Here is an 18,503-nt window from a genome sequence, read left to right as displayed (position 1 = left end):
AGAAATTAGTGATGAGCAAAGTATTGGAGAATGTGATTCGGCTGCTTTGCCGAATTATACAAAAAAAATTAGCTTTGTGATGAATTACTTCTGTAGTAAATAGTAGGTGCAATGACAGGGAATGGCAATTGTGTCTCTCCTCGTCATTGTACCCCTCAGATGCCACATTCATCACTGATTGCGGCATCTGACATTACTATTAAAATGTACAATAAAAAAATTAAATAAAATATTACTTACCTCATCCATTTGATCGTGAAGAGCCGGCTGCCACCATTTTGATTGAAGATCCAGCACGAAATATTGCCAGGTACGTGATGACGTCACCACCTCGGCTGGCATGGTGACGTCATACGCCACCGTGCACTGGTTTTCGTACGGGATCTTCAATTAAGATGGCGGCATCTGGCCCTTATTCAGGGAAATCGATTAGTTACCACAAAGTACAAGGAAATTCAGCTTTGCGGCAAATCGAATCTTCCCTGAAGTTCATGGACTTCGATTTGCTCAACAGTACTATCTATATAAATGTTGAGCAGGGACAACCCCTTTAGGTTAGGCCCAAAATAGGCGGGTTTTAAAGGAGTTAAATGGTATTCAGCAAGCCATGCTACCTCTGGTGGCAGCTGCAGAACAAGTCTTTAAAACCTTGGTTGACATTATTTTTGCTACTATGGGAACTTTGGGGATTTTTGCATTTAATTAGGGCTCTTTCACACTTGCGTTCTTTTGTTCTGGCATAGAGTTCCGTCGTCGGGGCTCTATGCCGGAAGAATCCTGATCAGGATTACCCCCATGCATTCTGAATGGAGAGAAATCCGTTCAGGATGCATCAGGATGTCTTCAGTTCAGAACCGGAAAGTTTTTTGGCCGGAGAAAATACCGCAGCATGCTGCGCTTTTTGCTCTGGCCAAATCACTTGCCGCAATGCCGGATCCGGAATTAATGCCCATTGAAAGGCATTAATCCGGATACGGCCTTAAGCTAAACGTCGTTTCGGCGCATTACCGGATCCGACGTTTAGCTTTTTCTGAATGGTTACCATGGCTGCCGGGACGCTAAAGTCTTGGCAGCCATGGTAAAGTGTAGCAGGGAGCGGGGGAGCAGCATACTTACCGTCCGTGCGGCTCCCGGGGTGCTCCAGAGTGACGTCAGGGCGCCCCACGCACATGGATGACGTGATCGCATGGCACGTCATCCATGCGCATGGGGCGCTCTGACATCATTCTGGAGCGCCCCGGGAGCCACACAGACGGTAAGTATACCGCTCCCCCGCTCCCCACTCCTACTATGGCAACCAGGACTTTAGTAGCGTCCTGGGTGCCATAGTAACACTGAAAGCATTTGAAGACGGATCCGTCTTCAAATGCTTTCAGTTCACTTGCGTTTTTCCGGATCCGGCGGGCACTTCCGGCAAGTGGAGTACACGACGGATCCGGACAACGCAAGTGTGAAAGAGCCCTAAAAGGAGTAAAAGTTTCTCCAACTGGTATCCTATCTAGTATCCGTTTAAAATCATCCAGCTCCATCTCTAGGCAATTTCCTGTATGTCCTTTCTTTACAGATCCTAGTAAGTTTGTCGAAGTCTGATGATTATCAAGCTGCACTGCAAGAGGGAGAACAGAATGCATGCATCTGCTCAGAAGAGAGAGCCTCCTATATCTGGAACATAAATGCGACCTCATTAGGTAGGAATTCTTCTGCCCTCAAATTTATAACCTGAATGGGGTGGCTGGGTTCCTTGATCATCATAGCTCATCAATATGAGATCAACTAACCAATTAGCTATTTGAGGAGCACCATAGCTTCCTCCTAGGCTGGAGAGGTCACTTTTATCAGTCACATGACCTATGTGCAGTTCAGTCCTGTTCAGGCGAATGGGGCTGAGCGGCAGTACCAAGCACAGCCACCATACAAAGTATGGAGCTGTGCTTGGTAGAGTATGAGGCTGCAGTGCCGGCCCAAACAACGTGGCTCCTTCAAACAGCTGAGCGATTGGGGTGCTGGAAGTCAAATCCGCACTGATCAGATACTGGTATGTGGGTTCAGCTCTGGGACCTTTGTCTATCAAGATAACAGAGGATAAAATAAACACAGATCCTGAGGATGTGCCATAAATGCTTAAATGGCATTTATGGTGTCAGAGATTGATGACATATCGTTATGTCAGATAGGTGTGGGTCCCAAAGGTAGGACCAGCACCTATCTCCAGAATGGGTCACCAAAACTGAAGGAAAGCTCAGAACGCATGCACAGCATGCTCTCATTCATTTCTATGGGGGTTCTGAAAGTAGACGAGAGCAATTTTGGAAGCCCCATAGAAGTGATGTAGGAGTGCACTGCGCAAGGGTAGCCACCACTCTATTGACCTCCATCGGACTACCGGAAATAGCTAAGCCAGCGCTCACCTTTTTCGCAACTTCCATAGAAAGGAATGGAGGGTGGCTGCACATGCGCGATTTCCCTCTATTTACTTCAGAGGTTCCCGTTCTTTGGATAAGAGATGGTCCTGCACCTACTGTGGGAACTGTACCTATTTCACATTGGTGGTATATTCTAGCGATATGCCAACAATGTCTGAGGTGAGACGCCCCCTTTAAAATGGGAATTGCACTTGGTGCAGTGCAAGGGACCACCCCTAAAATGTTCATGGGAACCCTTTTCAATTCATAGAATTGCAGTTCTCACATACTATCTCTATTTTAACCCTTCTACCAGGGGTTATCAATTTTACTGTTTCGGCGGAGACTACCTACATTGGTCAAACATGTGATGGAACCAATGATCCTTCTCAGCCCCCCCGCAAGGATACTGTGATACAGACCATTATTGTCGAGGTGAATAATGTGGATTTCAGTTTTGAGATTCTGATGATATGTCCCCTCCTGATTTTTGTCAAGTATTGTCATATACCCTGATTCAGATCACCATCCACAGATAGACCCACATAATTATCATTATTCCATCCAGCTAGGATCTAGAAATTGAGGTAGAAGTAGATTGTTGCATGATATCATAAAAATATATCAGTAATGCAGCCTCAGGCTTTGGGCCTGTAAATTCAAGAGGTTATATCTCATGATAGATGTAAGATTTTAAAAAGCTGATTTTGAAGGTAATCTAAAGTGACTCATAAAATACTGGAGGGACACCCACTATATATCCATAACAAAATAAACAAGTTTTAATTACAACTAGTGCACATCACAGAGCATGACCACAACAATCTCATAAATCAGTACATTGTAAGCATGCCCACAATATTCTCCCATAGAAGTAAAAAAAATGTGAGCATGCCCACAACAGTCTCCCATAGAAGTCAATGGACCTTGAGCATGCCTACAACACTCTCCCATAGAAGTCAATGGAACGTGAGCATGCCCACAACACTCTTCCATAGAAGTCAATGGAACGTGAGCATGCCCACAACACTCTCCCATAGAAGTCAATGGAACGTGAGCATGCCCACAACACTCTTCCATAGAAGTCAATGGAACGTGAGCATGCCCACAACACTCTCCCATAGAAGTCAATGGAACGTGAGCATGCCCACAACACTCTCCCATAGAAGTCAATAGAACGTGAGCATGCCCACAACACTCTCCCATAGAAGTCAATGGAACGTGAGCATGCCCACAACACTCTTCCATAGAAGTCAATGGACCGTGAGCATGCCCACAACACTCTCCCATAAAAGTCAATGGACCGCGACCATGCCTACAACACTATCCCATAGAAGTCAATAGAATGAAAGTATATTTTAAAAAAAAATGATCTTATTTCAGTATGATTAAGAAATGTGAACTTTTTTCCTCCTTTTTCCTAGGCTGAGGGGATTAAAAAAGAAGTCACCTCTAGTAATCTCATCTGTATCCAAGGTAACAAAAGAAATCTCAAAAGATTTATATCTTATTTACAATAATCCTCGATAATAAAATAATGATCATGACATAGTTGGTCAGAATGCACTTCCTTCACTGATAGAGGACCTGTCAAAAAGAATCTGTAAAAAAACAATTAGGCTCAATGTATCAGCAGTAAGTGAACCCTAAGCTCCCCCTAGTGGTGGCTTCAGACAACGAGAATCTTACTGTTTACAAATAGGACAGATGTGGAACTCAGTATCAGTAAAAAGGAAGTCCAGACAATTATGAAATGAGTCAGCACAGAAAAAAACAACAATATAATATTGTTCAGGGGGGACATTCACTTTATTATAATAATAATAATAATAATAATAATAATAATAATAATAATAATACTCAGGGATGGACATTAACCTTATAATAAAAATGGTTATAGGGGAAAATAATTACATTCTTAATACAGAATGCTAAGTAAATGCTAAGTAAATTAGGGATGGAGGGGTAAAAAATAAAAAAATTAATTAAACTCACCTCATCCACTTGTTTGCGCAGCCCGGCTTGTCTTTTTTCTTCTTCTTTGAGGACCTGGGAGAAAAGGACCTTTTGGTGACGTCACTGCGCTCATTAAGTGGTCCGTCACCATGGTGATGGTCCATGTGATGGCTATGTGATGGCTCCGCGCTCATCACATGGTCCATCACCATGGCGATGAACCATGTGATGAGCGCAGTGACGTCACCAAAGATCCTTTTCCTCCCAGGTCCTCAAAGAAGAAGAATAAATATGAGCCGGGCTGCGCGAACAAGTGGATGAGGTGAGTTTAATTTTTATTTTTTAACCCCTCCATCCCTAATTTACTTAGCATTCTGCATTAAGAATGCTATTATTTTCCCTTATAACCATGTTATAAGGGAAAATAATAAATATGGGGTCCCCACCCCGATCGTCACCTAGCAACCGTGCGTGAAAATCGCACCGCATCCGCACTTGGTTGCGGATGCTTGCGATTTTCACGCAGCCACATTCACTTCTATGGGGCCTGCATTGCGTGAAAAACGCACAATATAGAGCATGCGTGAAAATCACCGCTCATGTGCACAGCCCCATAGAAATGAATGGGTCCGGATTCAGTGCGGGTGCAATGCGTTCACCTCAAGCATTGCAACCGCGTGGAAAACTTGCCCGTGTGAAAGAGGCCTAATACTCAGGGTTGGACATTCACTTTATAATAATAATACTCAGGGGTGGACATTCACTTTGTAATAATAATAATAATAATACTTTATGTTAGTGATACTCAGGGATGGACATTCATTTTATAATAATAATACTCAGGGGTGGAAATTCACTTTATATTAATAACAGTCAGAGGTGGACATTGACTTTATAATAATAATACTCAGGGATGGACATTCATTTTATAATAAAAACGATAATACTCAGGGATGGACACTCACCTTTATAATAGTAATAATAAGGGGCGGACATTCACTTTATAATAATACTACTCAGTGGTGGACATTAACTTTATGTTAATGATACTCAGGGATGGACATTCGCTTTAGAATAATAATACTCAGGGGTGGACATTCACTTTATAATAATAATACTCAGGGATAGACATTCACTTTATAATAATAATACTCAGGGATGGACATTCACTTTATAATAAAAATGATAATACTCAGGGGTTGACACTCACCTTTATAATAGTCATACTCAGGGGTGGACATTCACTTTATATTAATAATGCTAAGGGATGGATTGGACATTGACTTTAAGCAGTCGCTGCTCATAGGGACCAGACAATCTATACTTTTCTATAATATATTCTGCAGAACTTGCCTTTTTGAATGGTTAGCTGTAGTTTCTGAAACTGATAAATTGGGGAATATTTATTTGTCCACAGGCCAAACACCTGAAAATAGTTCATCTCCACTGAAATTAATTCAACCGCCCAATGTGGTACCTGGTTCAATATCAGCATTTATTACATTTCTGGGTGAGTTTCATTAGGCTCCAAGTCTTCGCAAGCTTCCATGTTTATGTAGTATTAAACTAATATCTCTGGTCACCAGGACACCCCTTCCAGTTCTTGCCGTCATTGTTGGACTATGATGTATTGGTCAAAACCATATCATGTAACCAATAGCCAATTGCAGGTCATTTCTGTATGGTGTGGCTCAGATTGAGGTCACATTATGGCCATTTCCAGATGATATCTATCAATGTCAAACATTTAGCAGATAGTTTATTCAACACTGTATTTGCTGCTCTCGAAGAGCAGTGTGAGAATAACCAAGTGGTTTCCCCAGTCACTCATTCTCATGCCACAGTTAGCATTCCCCAAAGCACAGCCCAAGAGTTTTCAGCATCAGAATGATCAGTTATGACTTGCCTAGTCATTCCCTCACGCCAAGGGCAATCTTCATTATTCTCATCTCATGGCATGGTGATTGGAGGCTATTCTCATTGCACAGTTATCTTGGTAGGTATCGCCCAATTATTCTATTAAATCATTTTTCATAGTATGATCGGGGAACATAGTTAGCCTCACACTGCATAATATACTCAGGCTGTAATTTTTAGCAGCAGAAACGGCAGAATGAGAATACTTTAAGACCACCATGATATTTTCTTATTGCACTAAAACTCTTCTATGGTCATAAAGCACAGCATGGGGACTGGTGGCTATTCATTCGGAAAAAAAAAACGAATATAGAGCAAAATTCGCAAACACTACTACTCCTAAAGTCGAGTATATTGCAGCCTTCTTATTGGCCCACAAACTAGAAGCAGGGAGGGATCATGTGTACTGCTAAAAAATAAAAATAAATCGAATAAAAAAAAAAAAAAAGGGAATTGTTTTTTGAATATTCAAAATTACGAATATATATAACTATATTCGAAATATTCGCGAATTTTCGAAGTACCTATATTCGCGATAAAAATTCGAATATTCGTGATCAACACTAGTCATCACCTCACTGCAGTTAAGCTCTTCAAGTAACAGAGCACAACATGGGGAGAGTTGGCTCTTCTCACTCTGGTCATTCTCATGCTGCAGTCAGCATGCAATTTTCTTATGGAAAATCTAGTTTTATTCTTATGATTCAACTGCACGGGACATAAAAGGATAAAAGGAAACTAGTATTATATATGGAACATAGTATTACAGATTTTGCACTGGGGCTCACAAGCTTTGCGTGCTTTAGGTTGGATTGCACAATTGCTATATATTGGAATTTGAGAAGTTCTTTCTAACCCTTTGTTCCCTTCTATCAGGAGATATTATAGGTCTTCCCCTGCAGAACCTTCAGAACCTGCTCCAGATGCCTTTTGGATGTGGAGAACAGAATCTTGTGCGCCTAGCTCCCATACCTCATCTTCTAGATTATCTGAACGCCACGGGCCAACTTACAGAAGAGATTGTCCAGAAAGGGATTCAGTTCATGAACACTGGTAAGGACGTATTCAACCCCTGGTAGACCACTACGTATTCTCCAAGTAATGCTCCATGTATGGATAGAGCAGTGCTAAAATTGTTATCTCTCTGTTCAATAGATTGCAGTCACCGTGATTGCTTAAATAAAAACCTAGTATTTCTTGTGTTACTTAAGGTTATTACCGAGAGCTCAGATACAAACTATCGTCTGGAGCTTATAGTTTATTTGGAGGCTTCGGGAGTGAAGAAAACTCATGGTAAGTGACTCTTGGCTCTTTTATGGAGGACACAAAGTATTTGGAGGTTGCTATTTTTTTTTCAAAGGATGCAGAAAGAGCAACGTAAGGGATGTTGTCTGGTTAAGAAAACCCATATAATAGTGCCCTACTAGGGAAGTGCCCAGTCAGGACCCTCATCTATTAACCAGATTAGAGCAAGTCTACAAAACCAGACAATTCCTCTTCAAAGTGACGAGTACCAGTCATTGCTATAGACCTTTGATGGCTAACCTCCAGCACTCCAGCTCCCAAGATGCACACTTGCTTGGCTGTTCTCAAAACTCCCTAGAAATGAATGGAGCATGCTGGAAGTAGTAGTTTGACCACAGCTGGAGTGCTGGAGGTTAGCCATCTTTGCTATAGACGATCAATGTATGATTGTTGGGGTTCAACCCCTGGGACATGTTGTTACCTATGTTAACTTGAATGGGCAGAGCTGCAGTACCGAACACAACCACTTTTGTTAGGTGCTGCGGTGAAGGGACCACTAGGCTCCAGCAAGCACCACGGCTACTTCTTCTACTGATCAAGAGTGCCCTTTGGGTCATTAAAGGGGCTAGTGCTCAGAAATATTCTATGTTTTTCAAAGCAGCACCTGGATCTGAATAGGTTTGTAATTGTTTGTCATTAAGAATTTAGTATAGGCACTGGGTTATCTGATAGAATGTATCTGTATAGCGCCACCTGCTAATATACTGATAAAGAGTTCCCTTTGGGTCATTAAAAGGTCTAGCGCTCAAAAATATTCTACGTTTTTCAAAGCAGCAAATGGATCTGAATACTTTTGTAATTGCATGTCATTAAGAAGTATAGTTATTGAATAGAATGCATCTGTATAGCACCACCTGCTGTTTTCTTTTGCATCCTTTAACTGCCACCAGCCAGATCTACTGTTAGAAGATGAGATAATTACAGGGAGAGAGCTGCAGCAGAAAGGACATGCCTCCTGAGCTATGATAAAGAAAGAGCATCAGCAGAAAGGACATGCCCCTGAACTGTGATAGAGACATAACTACAGCAGAAAAGACATACCTACAGAGCTGTGATAGGAAAAGAGTTGAAGAAGAAAGGACACACCCCTGAGCTGTGATAGGGACAAAGCTGCTGCAGAAAGGAGACATCCCCTGAGCTTTGATGGGTTAGAGCTGGCTGCAGCAGAAAAAGCTCATACCGGTCACTGAGTTGTGAAAGAGAGATACCTGCATTAGAAAGGACACATTTCCTGAGCTGTGATAGGGAGAGAGCTGCAGCAGAAAGGACATACCCCCTGTCAGTTTGAAATAAATCTAGCAGAACAATTGGAACAATTAGTAGGGAGATCTCTAGATCCATGTGAGGTACAGGGCTAGTTCTAGATAGAGATGTCGCGAACACAAAATTTTCCGTTCGCGAACGGCGAACGCGAATTTCCGCAAATGTTCGCGAACCGGGCAAACCGCCATAGACTTCAATAGGCAGGCGAATTTTAAAACCCACAGGCACTCTTTCTGGCCACAATAGTGATGGAAAAGTTGTTTCAAGGGGACTAACACCCGGACTGTGGCATGCCGGAGGGGGATCCATGGCAAAACTCCCATGGAAAATTACGTAGTTGACGCAGAGTCGGGTTTTAATCCATAAAGGGCATAAATCACCTAACATTCTTAAATTGTTTGGAATAACGTGCTTTAAAACATCAGGTATGATGTTGTATCGATCAGGTAGTGTAAGGGTTACGCCCGCTTCAAAGTGACAGACCAAACTCTGACAGACCCAACTCCCCGTTTAACGCGCCGCAAACAACCGCAAACAGTCCATTTGCACAACCGCAAACTCCCCATTTGCACAAGGTTGGATACCAAGCTAGCCATGTCCCGTTCCTTGTCCTCACTGACGTCATTGAAGGTCTCTTCCTCCACCCAGCCACGTACAACACCAAGGGTCCCCGAAAGGTGACAACAAGCCCCCTGGGACGCCTGCTGTGGTTGGTCTTCCACCTCCTCAAAGCCACCTTCCTCCTCTGACTCCTCTTCTTCAGACTCTCTGCGTTGCAGCAGGTCCAGCAATTGACGACGACAGGGCTGCTTCTGGTGGTGATGGTGACCACAACTCTTCCTCTTCATGCTCATCTACGTGATCCAGCACTCTTCGCAGGGCACGCGCCAGAAAAAAACATATGGGAAGAGGTCGATGATGTTGCCTTGGGTTTGACTGACCAGGTTTGTCACCTCCGCAAAAGGATGCATGAGCCTACAGCCATTGTGCATGAGCGTTCAGTAATGCGGCCAAAAAATGCCCAGCTCCACAGAGGCTATCAGGGGTCAGTGTATGGAATAGATTTTAGGAACCGGGAGATGGAAAAAGATGCTTGGTCGGTCCTCTTACTTCCAATTTGGGGCACTGCGCGTGCGCCGTGCAATGTACTGTGCTACCAGATATGAGTGGTATGTTAAGTAGTACTATTCCTATCAGTTTAATCCCTGTTATGTCCCCTATCATAGATTTTAGACAACCGCAAAGAGTTGTCAATAGTTGACACACTCATGACATACATTTTATTCCTCTATGCGTCAATCTTGGTGTAGTGATGACTGTGCTCGTGCGCACGTTTGGGAGATTGCAGGTGATGGTGGTTTTTCAAAGCCTATGGTGGTGCAGAGGTAGTTCAGTGACAGTTAAGTGACCGAGAAAACAATGATTCTGCAGTGTGGGCCCATTGTTGGCCTTATAGGCTTTAATGATCACCTTAGATGATCACAAAGAAAATGTATATTTTTTCTATGCAAAATTATCCAGCCGATCGCTTTTGGTCTGTTCATAATGAAGCAACGACCTTATCATCTGGGGTGTGCCAACATTGCCATTGCCAACACACTCATAGAGGTGGACGCTTCATTGTGATACGCAAGCCCCTTCACCACAACAAGGTAACGATCACGAAGGGGAATTGACACATGTATGTGCCTTTTTTTTTTTTTTTTGCAGCCACAGTGCAGCACCAGAGGCCAGAAAAATTAGGCATGTACACATTCCTGAAAAATTAGGTATTGTTGCAGCTGCTGCTGTAGCAGCGGGCGGAAAAATTGATATTTTCCAGGCAGAAAGTGCACTAAAACATTGCGGCTTGAACCCTAGTTGGTGGCGGAGAAGTCACGCAAGTCATCCGGCATTCAGAGATAAAATACAGCAGCGTGTGGACCATTTTTAGCCCAAGGCATCTCATCTCATCAGGCCTTTTTTAGTCAAATGTATCGCCCACTGTCAGTAAAGGTGAGGTAATCTAGACTTTTTTGGCCTAGGCAACTTCTCTTCTCAGTGACAATACCTCCTGCTGCACTGAAGGTCCTTTCTGACAGGACACTTGAAGCGGGGCAGGCCAGAAGTTCTATCGCAAATTGGGATAGCTCAGACCACAGGTCAAGCCTGCACAACCAGTAGTCAAGGGGTTCATCGCTCCTCAGAGTGTCGATATCTGCAGTTAAGGCGAGGTAGTCTGCTACCTGTCAGTCGAGTCGTTCTCTGAGGGTGGACCCCGAAGGGCTATGGCGATGCGTAGGACTTAAAAAGCTCTGCATGTCCTCCATCAACAACACGTCGGTAAAGCATCCTGTCCTTGCCGGCGTGGTCGTAGTAGGAGGAGGATTACTTTCACCTCCTCCCCTGTTAGATTCCCATTGTGCTGTGACATCACCCTTATACACTGTGTAAAGCACACTTTTTAACTTGTTTTGGAACTGCTGCATCCTTTCCGACTTCCGGTATTTCGGTAACATTTTAGGCACTTTCTGCTTATACCGGGGGTCTAGTAGTGTGGCCACCCAGTACAGGTCGTTCTCCTTCAGCCTTTTTATACGAGGGTCCCTCAACAGGCACGACAGCATAAAAGACCCCATTTGCACAAGGTTGGATGCCGAGCTACTCGTGTCCCATTCCTCGTCCTCACTGATCTCAGGTACAACACCACGGGACCAGATAGGTGACAACGAGCACCCTGGGATGCCTGCTGTGGTTGGTCTTCCTCCTCCTCAAAGCCACATTCCTCCTCTGACTCCTCTTCCTCAGACTCCTCTTCCAGCGTTGCCGCAGGTCCAGCAAGCGATGCTGATAAGGCTGTTTCTGGTGGTGATGGTGACCACAACTCTTCCTCTTCACGCTCATCTACGGCCTGATCCAGCACTCTTCGCAGGGCACGCTCCAGGAAGAAAACAAATGGGATGATGTCGCTGATGGTGCCTTCGATGCGACTGCCTAGGTTTGTCACCTCCTCAAAAGGACGCATGAGCCTACAGGCATTGCGCATGAGCGTCCAGTAACGTGGCAAAAAAATACCCAGCTCCGCAAAGGCTGTCCTAGCACCCCGGTCATACAAATACACGTTGACGACTTTTTCTTGTTGGAGCAGGCGGTCGAACATTAGGAGTGTTGAATTCCAACGTGTCGGGCTGTCGCAAATCAAGCGCCTCACTGGCATGTTGTTTCGCCGCTGAATATTTGAAAAGTGCGCCATGGCTGTGTAGGAATGCCTGAAATGGCCACACACCTTCCTGGCCTGCTTGAGGACGTCCTGTAAGCCTGGGTACTTATGCACAAAGCGTTGTACGATCAGATTCAACACATGTGCCATGCACGGCACATGTGTCAACTTGCCCAAATTCAATGCCGCCAACAAATTGCTTCAGTTTTCACACACCACTTTGCCGATCTCCAGTTGGTGCGGGGTCAGCCACTGATCCACCTGTGCGTTCAGGGCGGACAGGAGTGCTGGTCCGGTGTGACTCTCTGCTTTCAGGCAAGTCAACCCCAAGACGGCGTGACACTGTCGTATCCGGGATGTGGAATAGCCCCTAGGGAGCTGGGGGGGGGGGGGTGCAGTTGATGTGGAGCAAGACGCAGCAGCAGAAGAGGACTCAGCCGAGGAGGTTATGGAAGAGGATGGAGTAGGAGGAGTAGAGGAGGTGGCAGCAGGCCTGCCTGCAAGTCGTGGCGGTGTCACCAACTCCTCTGCAGAGCCATGCATTCCATGCTTGGCAGCTGTCAGCAGGTTTACTCAATGCGCAGCGTACGTGATATACCTGCCCTGACCGTGCTTTGCAGACCAGGTATCAGTGGTCAGATGGACCCTTGCCCCAACACTGTGTGCCAGACATGCCATGACTTCCTTTTCCACAATAGAGTACAGGTTGGGGATTGCCTTTTGTGAAAATAAATTTTGGCCGGGTACCTTCCACTGCGGTGTCCCAATAGCTACACATTTTTTGAAGTCCTCAGACTCCACCAGCTTGTATGGTAAAAGCTGGCGGGCTGAGAGTTCAGACAAGCCAGCTGTCAAATGCCGGGCAAGGGGGTGACTCTCTGACATTGACTTCTTACGCTCTAACATTTCCTTGACAGACACCTGACTATGGGCAGATGAGCAGGAACTGCTCAAGGCGAGAGGTGGAGTGGCGGATGGTTGAGAGGGGGCAAGGAGGACAGCAGTGGTTGACGTGGCTGAAGATGCTGGACCAGCAGGAGGATGGTGGCTTTGAGTTTGTGTGCTGATTTTACTCGTCATCATGTGTTGATCCCATAGGCATTTGTGATGTGCGATTATGTGCCTTCGCAAAGCAGCTGTACCTAGGTGGGTGTTGGACTTCCCACGACTCAGTTTCTTTTGACACAGGTTGCAAATGGCATCGCTGTTATCAGAGGCAGACACACAAAAAATGCCACACTGCTGAGCTTTGCAATGACGGCATTCTGGTGGTGGCAACAGCATGCGTTGATTGGCGTGCTGTCTGGCTGACCCCGGGTGCCGATACATGCTGTCTGACTGTGCCACTAGCTCCTTGCGACGACCTCCCCCTGCTTCCAACTCGTCTCCTCCTCCTCTCTGTCTCCCCATCTGAACTTTCCCCCTGTTCTTCTTTCTGCGAGCAGGCACCCATGTGACATCCACGGACACATCGTCATCATCAACCACTTCACTTGTATCTGACAACTCAGCAAAGGAAGCAGCAGCGGGTACATCATCATCATCATCACACCGTACGTCCATGTGTGTAATGCTGCCTGACTGAGACATATCCCTGTTTTCTACATCCTCTGGCAATAATGGTTGTGCATCACTCATTTCTTCCAACTGATGTGTAAATAACTCCTCTGACAGATCAAGTGAAGCGGCTGTGGTGCTAGTGTTGGTGGTGGCGGCGGGCGGGCGAGTGGTAACTTGAGAGGTGCCCGAAGCTGAGCTGGAGGAGGATGGTGCGTCAAGGTAACGAGCAGAAGCTGTAGAAGACTGGGTGTCCTGTGTTAGCCAGTCAACTATGTCCTCAGAACTTTTCGAGTTCAGGGTACGTGGCCTCTGAACACTGGGCATTATTCTAGGGCCAAAGGAAATCACAGCACTACGACCACGACGGACCCTGCGGTGTGGCCTGCCTCCGCCTGTCATTTTTTTTTAGATTAGTTGTACTATGCGTGCAAGCTACTGTGACACCAGATATGAGTGGTACTGTGCACTGGCAGTAGTTGACACAGTACACGCTGTAGATCTGACACACACGCATGCAGGCAACTGCAATTATATTACAGTCAAAAAAGTTTTATATTTTTTTTAAATGCAAGCTACTGTGACACCAGATATGAGTGGTGGCACTGGGCAAGTGGGCACAGTATACGCTGTGAGCCTGACACACACGCTGGCAGGCAACTGCAATTAGATTACAGAGAAAAAAAAAACCAAAAGGGCTTTTTGGGGTGCTGTCAGGACGCTGTCCTTACAGCAGATCAGATGAGTCTTTCAGGACTGAAGTGGACACAGAACACTGCCCTAGCTAACGCTTTCCCTATTAAATCAGCAGCAGCTGCACTGTCCCTCCTCTCACTAACACTGCAGCTTCCGAATGAATCTAAGATGGATGCTGTCCTTGCTTTTTGCTAGGAGGTGGGAGGGTCTGGGAGGGAGGGTCTGCTGCTGATTGGCTGGAATGTGTCTGCTGACTGTGAGGTACAGGGTCAAAGTTTGCTCAATGATGACAAATAGGGGGCGGACTGAACATTACATATGTTCGCCCGCCGCGGCGAATGCGAACAAGCGATGTTCGCCAGCGAATAGTTCGGGACATCTCTAGTTCTAGATTTATTTAAAAAAAAATGTCATGTACTATTGTAATTTTCTGCACAATTTATAGGATAATCCTTTTAAAATACTCCTCACATAGACCGTAATACATAAGAACACGTTAGGTGATCACTTCACGTCTTCTACAATACAGGTTGACAGCTTATGTCTTCAAGACTTTTGAAAAATGCAAGCAATACATTTACATTGATGAGAGAATTCAGCAGCAAACACTCATCTGGCTGGGAAACAACCAGCAACTGGACAGCGGCTGCTTCAGAGCCATTGGTGACTCCTTCATGAAAATGGTAAGAACCGAACTCTGACATATTTGTTCAGCCAGGTCTGACATGTAGACTGCAGCGCCTGAGACAATCAGTCTCTTCTATCAATTAATCTATTTGTCTTTCATGGATGATATTACAATGTCTAGAGGTGGCCACCTAACTATTGCAGGTTCCTACATAGCTATTCTTCCTCTGTTTGCAGTGATGCATCCCCTTCTTCCAATGCAATGAAATTTCTTGGCTGATTTGTTGCTCAAGATCTTAGGCCAGGGTGTAGGCACCATGGAAGAAACCTGTGGGGCTACTGTATGACCCTACACTGCTGTATAAAAAAAAGAGGCCAGGTCCTGGCTGGTCCAATGGTGGCAGTAAACTATGAAAGACTTCCTTCTACTAAGGAATTTCTTATGGTATGAGGAGATCAGAGTTGACTGGCCCACCAGAGTACCAAAGGGTTATCCAGTAGGCCCAGGCTTTGATACCATAATGGGCCCCAAACACCCAGATTAAAAAAAACTGCTTGGCTGACTTTGTAGCCAATCACTTGCCACCAGTGTCTAGGTCTATAATTCAAAGCCTATTAGACTTGATGATATAAGGTTTGGACCTCTAGAATAATTTCCATGGTGAGCCCATGGATCCCCAGTTTGACACTGGAGATGCCCTTGGAGGCTAAATTCGGAACCATAATGGGGGGGGGGGGGGCAGTTATATCTCCACCAGCTTCAGCAGGGAAAATCCATCTTTCAATTAACCAGGCTATGTATTATCTGCAAGGTGCGTATCTTATAAGACTCTCTTACTACAGAAAAAAGGAGCAGATGAAGATCTCATCTACACGGCCTTCCTTGCCATCACTCTCTTGGAGTCTAATTACAGTCTTGGGGTAATTCTGACAATTTTTCCTAGAATTTTAACTTCTTTAACATTGTATTTTTGTAATTTTAAGTTTATGTCCTCTTTATAACTTATGCCTACAGAGTTAACACTTTGAGAGATATACAGTGCTATGTTTAGTGCAATGCCAGGGGTAGGAGCCTAACACTAAAAAATCCATGTGTCATGCTCCACTCCTCAGGTATAGGAACAGCAGAGGGCTTTAGTTTTGTCCCGTATTGCTTTATAAGAATACTAGACTGATAAAGTCAAGCTCCTAAACCAACCTTGTAGAAATCTTCTACAGAAACATCTCCATTGTAGAAAGAGCAGTTGGGAGAAGCTTTCTTTGAAAGCGAGCTGTCTCCTCTCCAAAGATGAAGCAGCGTAAGTGCGGGAAGAAGGATGGGGAGACAAAAATCAATGCCATTTGACTTACCGTATTGTTTTTTAAAGAGATGAGTCACCAGGGTTGGCGTTGAGCAAGGGCCAGATAAATAGTCTTGTATCCTCCTCAGATGACCTTGTTGGACAGTACCTTGACCTGCCTACAGAACGCCCTTAAGACCGAACAAAGTTTATCCAACCAGGTCCTCATGGTCTACACCTTTACACTGGCTAAGGATTGGGACAGGAGGTATAGTCTTCTCAAGTCACTAAAATCTAAGGCCATCTCAGAAGGTAAGCGTTTCATGGTAGACATTTCCAATATGTACATTATTAAACCCGCAATTACTTAGTGAACTGTATTAATACCATAATCTTCTCGCCCTCAGGAGGGATGATTCATTGGGAACGTGAAGACAAACCTGAAGTACGACCTATTGGCCTTTTCTACCCTCTGTATTCTGCCGCTGAAGTGGAAATCACTGCATATATATTACTGAGCATTGCCATCGGACCCAATATCACCCAAGATGAACTGACGTACATGGCACAGATCTCAGTTTGGCTGATTAGGCAACAAAATTCATATGGGGGATTTCATTCCACCCTGGTAAAATTCTATCTATCTATCTATTCATCTATCTCTTGCATATCTATCTGTCTGTCTATCTCCAATCTATCTGTTTATCTATCTTATATCTATCTATCCACCGTATTTTTTGCCCTATAAGACACATGGGCCCATAAGACGCACCTAGGTTTTAGAGGACATTAATAAAAAAATATTTTTCATTAGACCTCAGAGCAGCAATCAGACCCCCAATGTTAATCATACCTCAGCTTACAGTCTTAATCAGACCCCCAATGTTAATAAGACCCTCAATCAGACCTCAGATTAGACCCCCAATATTAATAAAACCCCAATAAGACCTCAGTTCATACCTCAGCTCATACCCAATGTGAATGACTCCCAGACCTCAGATAAGAGCCCCAATATAAATAAGACCCCCATTCAGATCTCAGATGAGACCCCCATACATCAGACCAGCCCCCCATGCCCAGGGCTGGCATTAGGGGGGCAAACTGGGCAATTACCCAGGGCCCCCATTGTCTAAGGGGCCCCCTGCTTCAGTGCTGCTGTTCAGTTGAACATCCGAGGAAGCAAACAGCTGAACAGCTGCACTTTACAATGGAGTGTAAGGTCCTCTCCCTCACATATAAGAGAAATCATTACCACAGTGCTGACAGAACCTGCGATAATGTCAGATGCAGGAGGCAGAGCTCAGCAGAGGGGATGAAGGACCTGTGATGACCTCACCATCATCTGACCAGAATAGGAGGCGGAGCTCAGCGATGCACTAAAGTAATGAAGAAGAAGACCAGCAATGCATGTGAAGAAGTATGGATTCAATGTAAGTGCCATGGAAATGCTGGCAGTTGTAGTCCTCTCTAGAGATGTCGCAAACATAAAACTTTCCGTTCGCGAACGCGAATGTTCGCGAACGGACGAACCGCCATAGACTTCAATAGGCAGGCGAATTTTAAAACCCACAGGGACTCTTTCTAGCCACAATAGTGATGGAAAAGTTGTTTCAAGGGGACTAACACCTGGACTGTGGCATGCTGGAGGGGGATCCATGGCAAAACTCCCATGGAAAATTACGTAGTTGACGCAGTCGAGTTTTAATCCATAAAGGGCATAAATCACCTAACATTCTTAAATTGTTTGGAATAACGTGCTTTAAAACATCAGGTATGATGTTGTATCGATCAGGTAGTGTAAGGGTTACGCCCGCTTCATAGTGACAGACCAAACTATGACAGACCAAACTCACCGTTTAACGCACTGCAAACAACCGCAAACAGTCCATTTGCACAACTGCAAACTCCCCATTTGCACAAGGTTGGATACCAAGCTATCCATGTCCCGTTCCTTGTCCTCACTGACAAAATTGAAGGTCTCTTCCTCCACCCAGCCACGTACAACACCAAGGGTCCCCGAAAGGTGACAACAAGCCCCCTGGGACGCCTGCTGTGGTTGGTCTTCCACCTCCTCAAAGCCACCTTCCTCCTCTGACTCCACTTCTTCAGACTCCTCTCTCTGCGTTGCCGCAGGTCCAGCAATCGACGACGACAAGGCTGCTTTTGGTGGTGATGGTGACCACAACTCTCCCTCTTCATGCTCATCTACGGCCTGATCCAGCACTCTTCACAGGGCACGCTCCAGAAAAAACGCATATGGGATGACGTCGATGATGTTGCCTTGGGTTTGAATGACCAGGT

General features: G+C 45.0%; 1 protein-coding gene across 1 annotated transcript in view; it reads left to right on the top strand.

Annotated features, from left to right (window-relative positions):
- LOC122942263 (ovostatin-like) overlaps positions 1-18,503 on the top strand; it is a 91,118-nt gene that overhangs the window by 50,559 nt on the left and 22,056 nt on the right. The window contains exons 20-29 of the mRNA XM_044299766.1: positions 1,565-1,688; positions 2,719-2,837; positions 3,827-3,869; positions 5,776-5,868; positions 7,152-7,328; positions 7,487-7,568; positions 14,825-14,978; positions 15,766-15,843; positions 16,352-16,514; positions 16,610-16,830. Coding sequence (XP_044155701.1) covers positions 1,565-1,688; positions 2,719-2,837; positions 3,827-3,869; positions 5,776-5,868; positions 7,152-7,328; positions 7,487-7,568; positions 14,825-14,978; positions 15,766-15,843; positions 16,352-16,514; positions 16,610-16,830 — 1,254 coding nt within the window. The remainder of the gene's footprint in view (positions 1-1,564; positions 1,689-2,718; positions 2,838-3,826; positions 3,870-5,775; positions 5,869-7,151; positions 7,329-7,486; positions 7,569-14,824; positions 14,979-15,765; positions 15,844-16,351; positions 16,515-16,609; positions 16,831-18,503) is intronic.

The sequence above is a fragment of the Bufo gargarizans genome, chromosome 6 (genome assembly GCF_014858855.1).
Source record: "Bufo gargarizans isolate SCDJY-AF-19 chromosome 6, ASM1485885v1, whole genome shotgun sequence".
NCBI classification, from domain to species: domain Eukaryota; kingdom Metazoa; phylum Chordata; class Amphibia; order Anura; family Bufonidae; genus Bufo; species Bufo gargarizans.
Note: the sequence above shows the minus strand (reverse complement) of the source record. Positions and strands in the feature narration are given on the sequence as shown.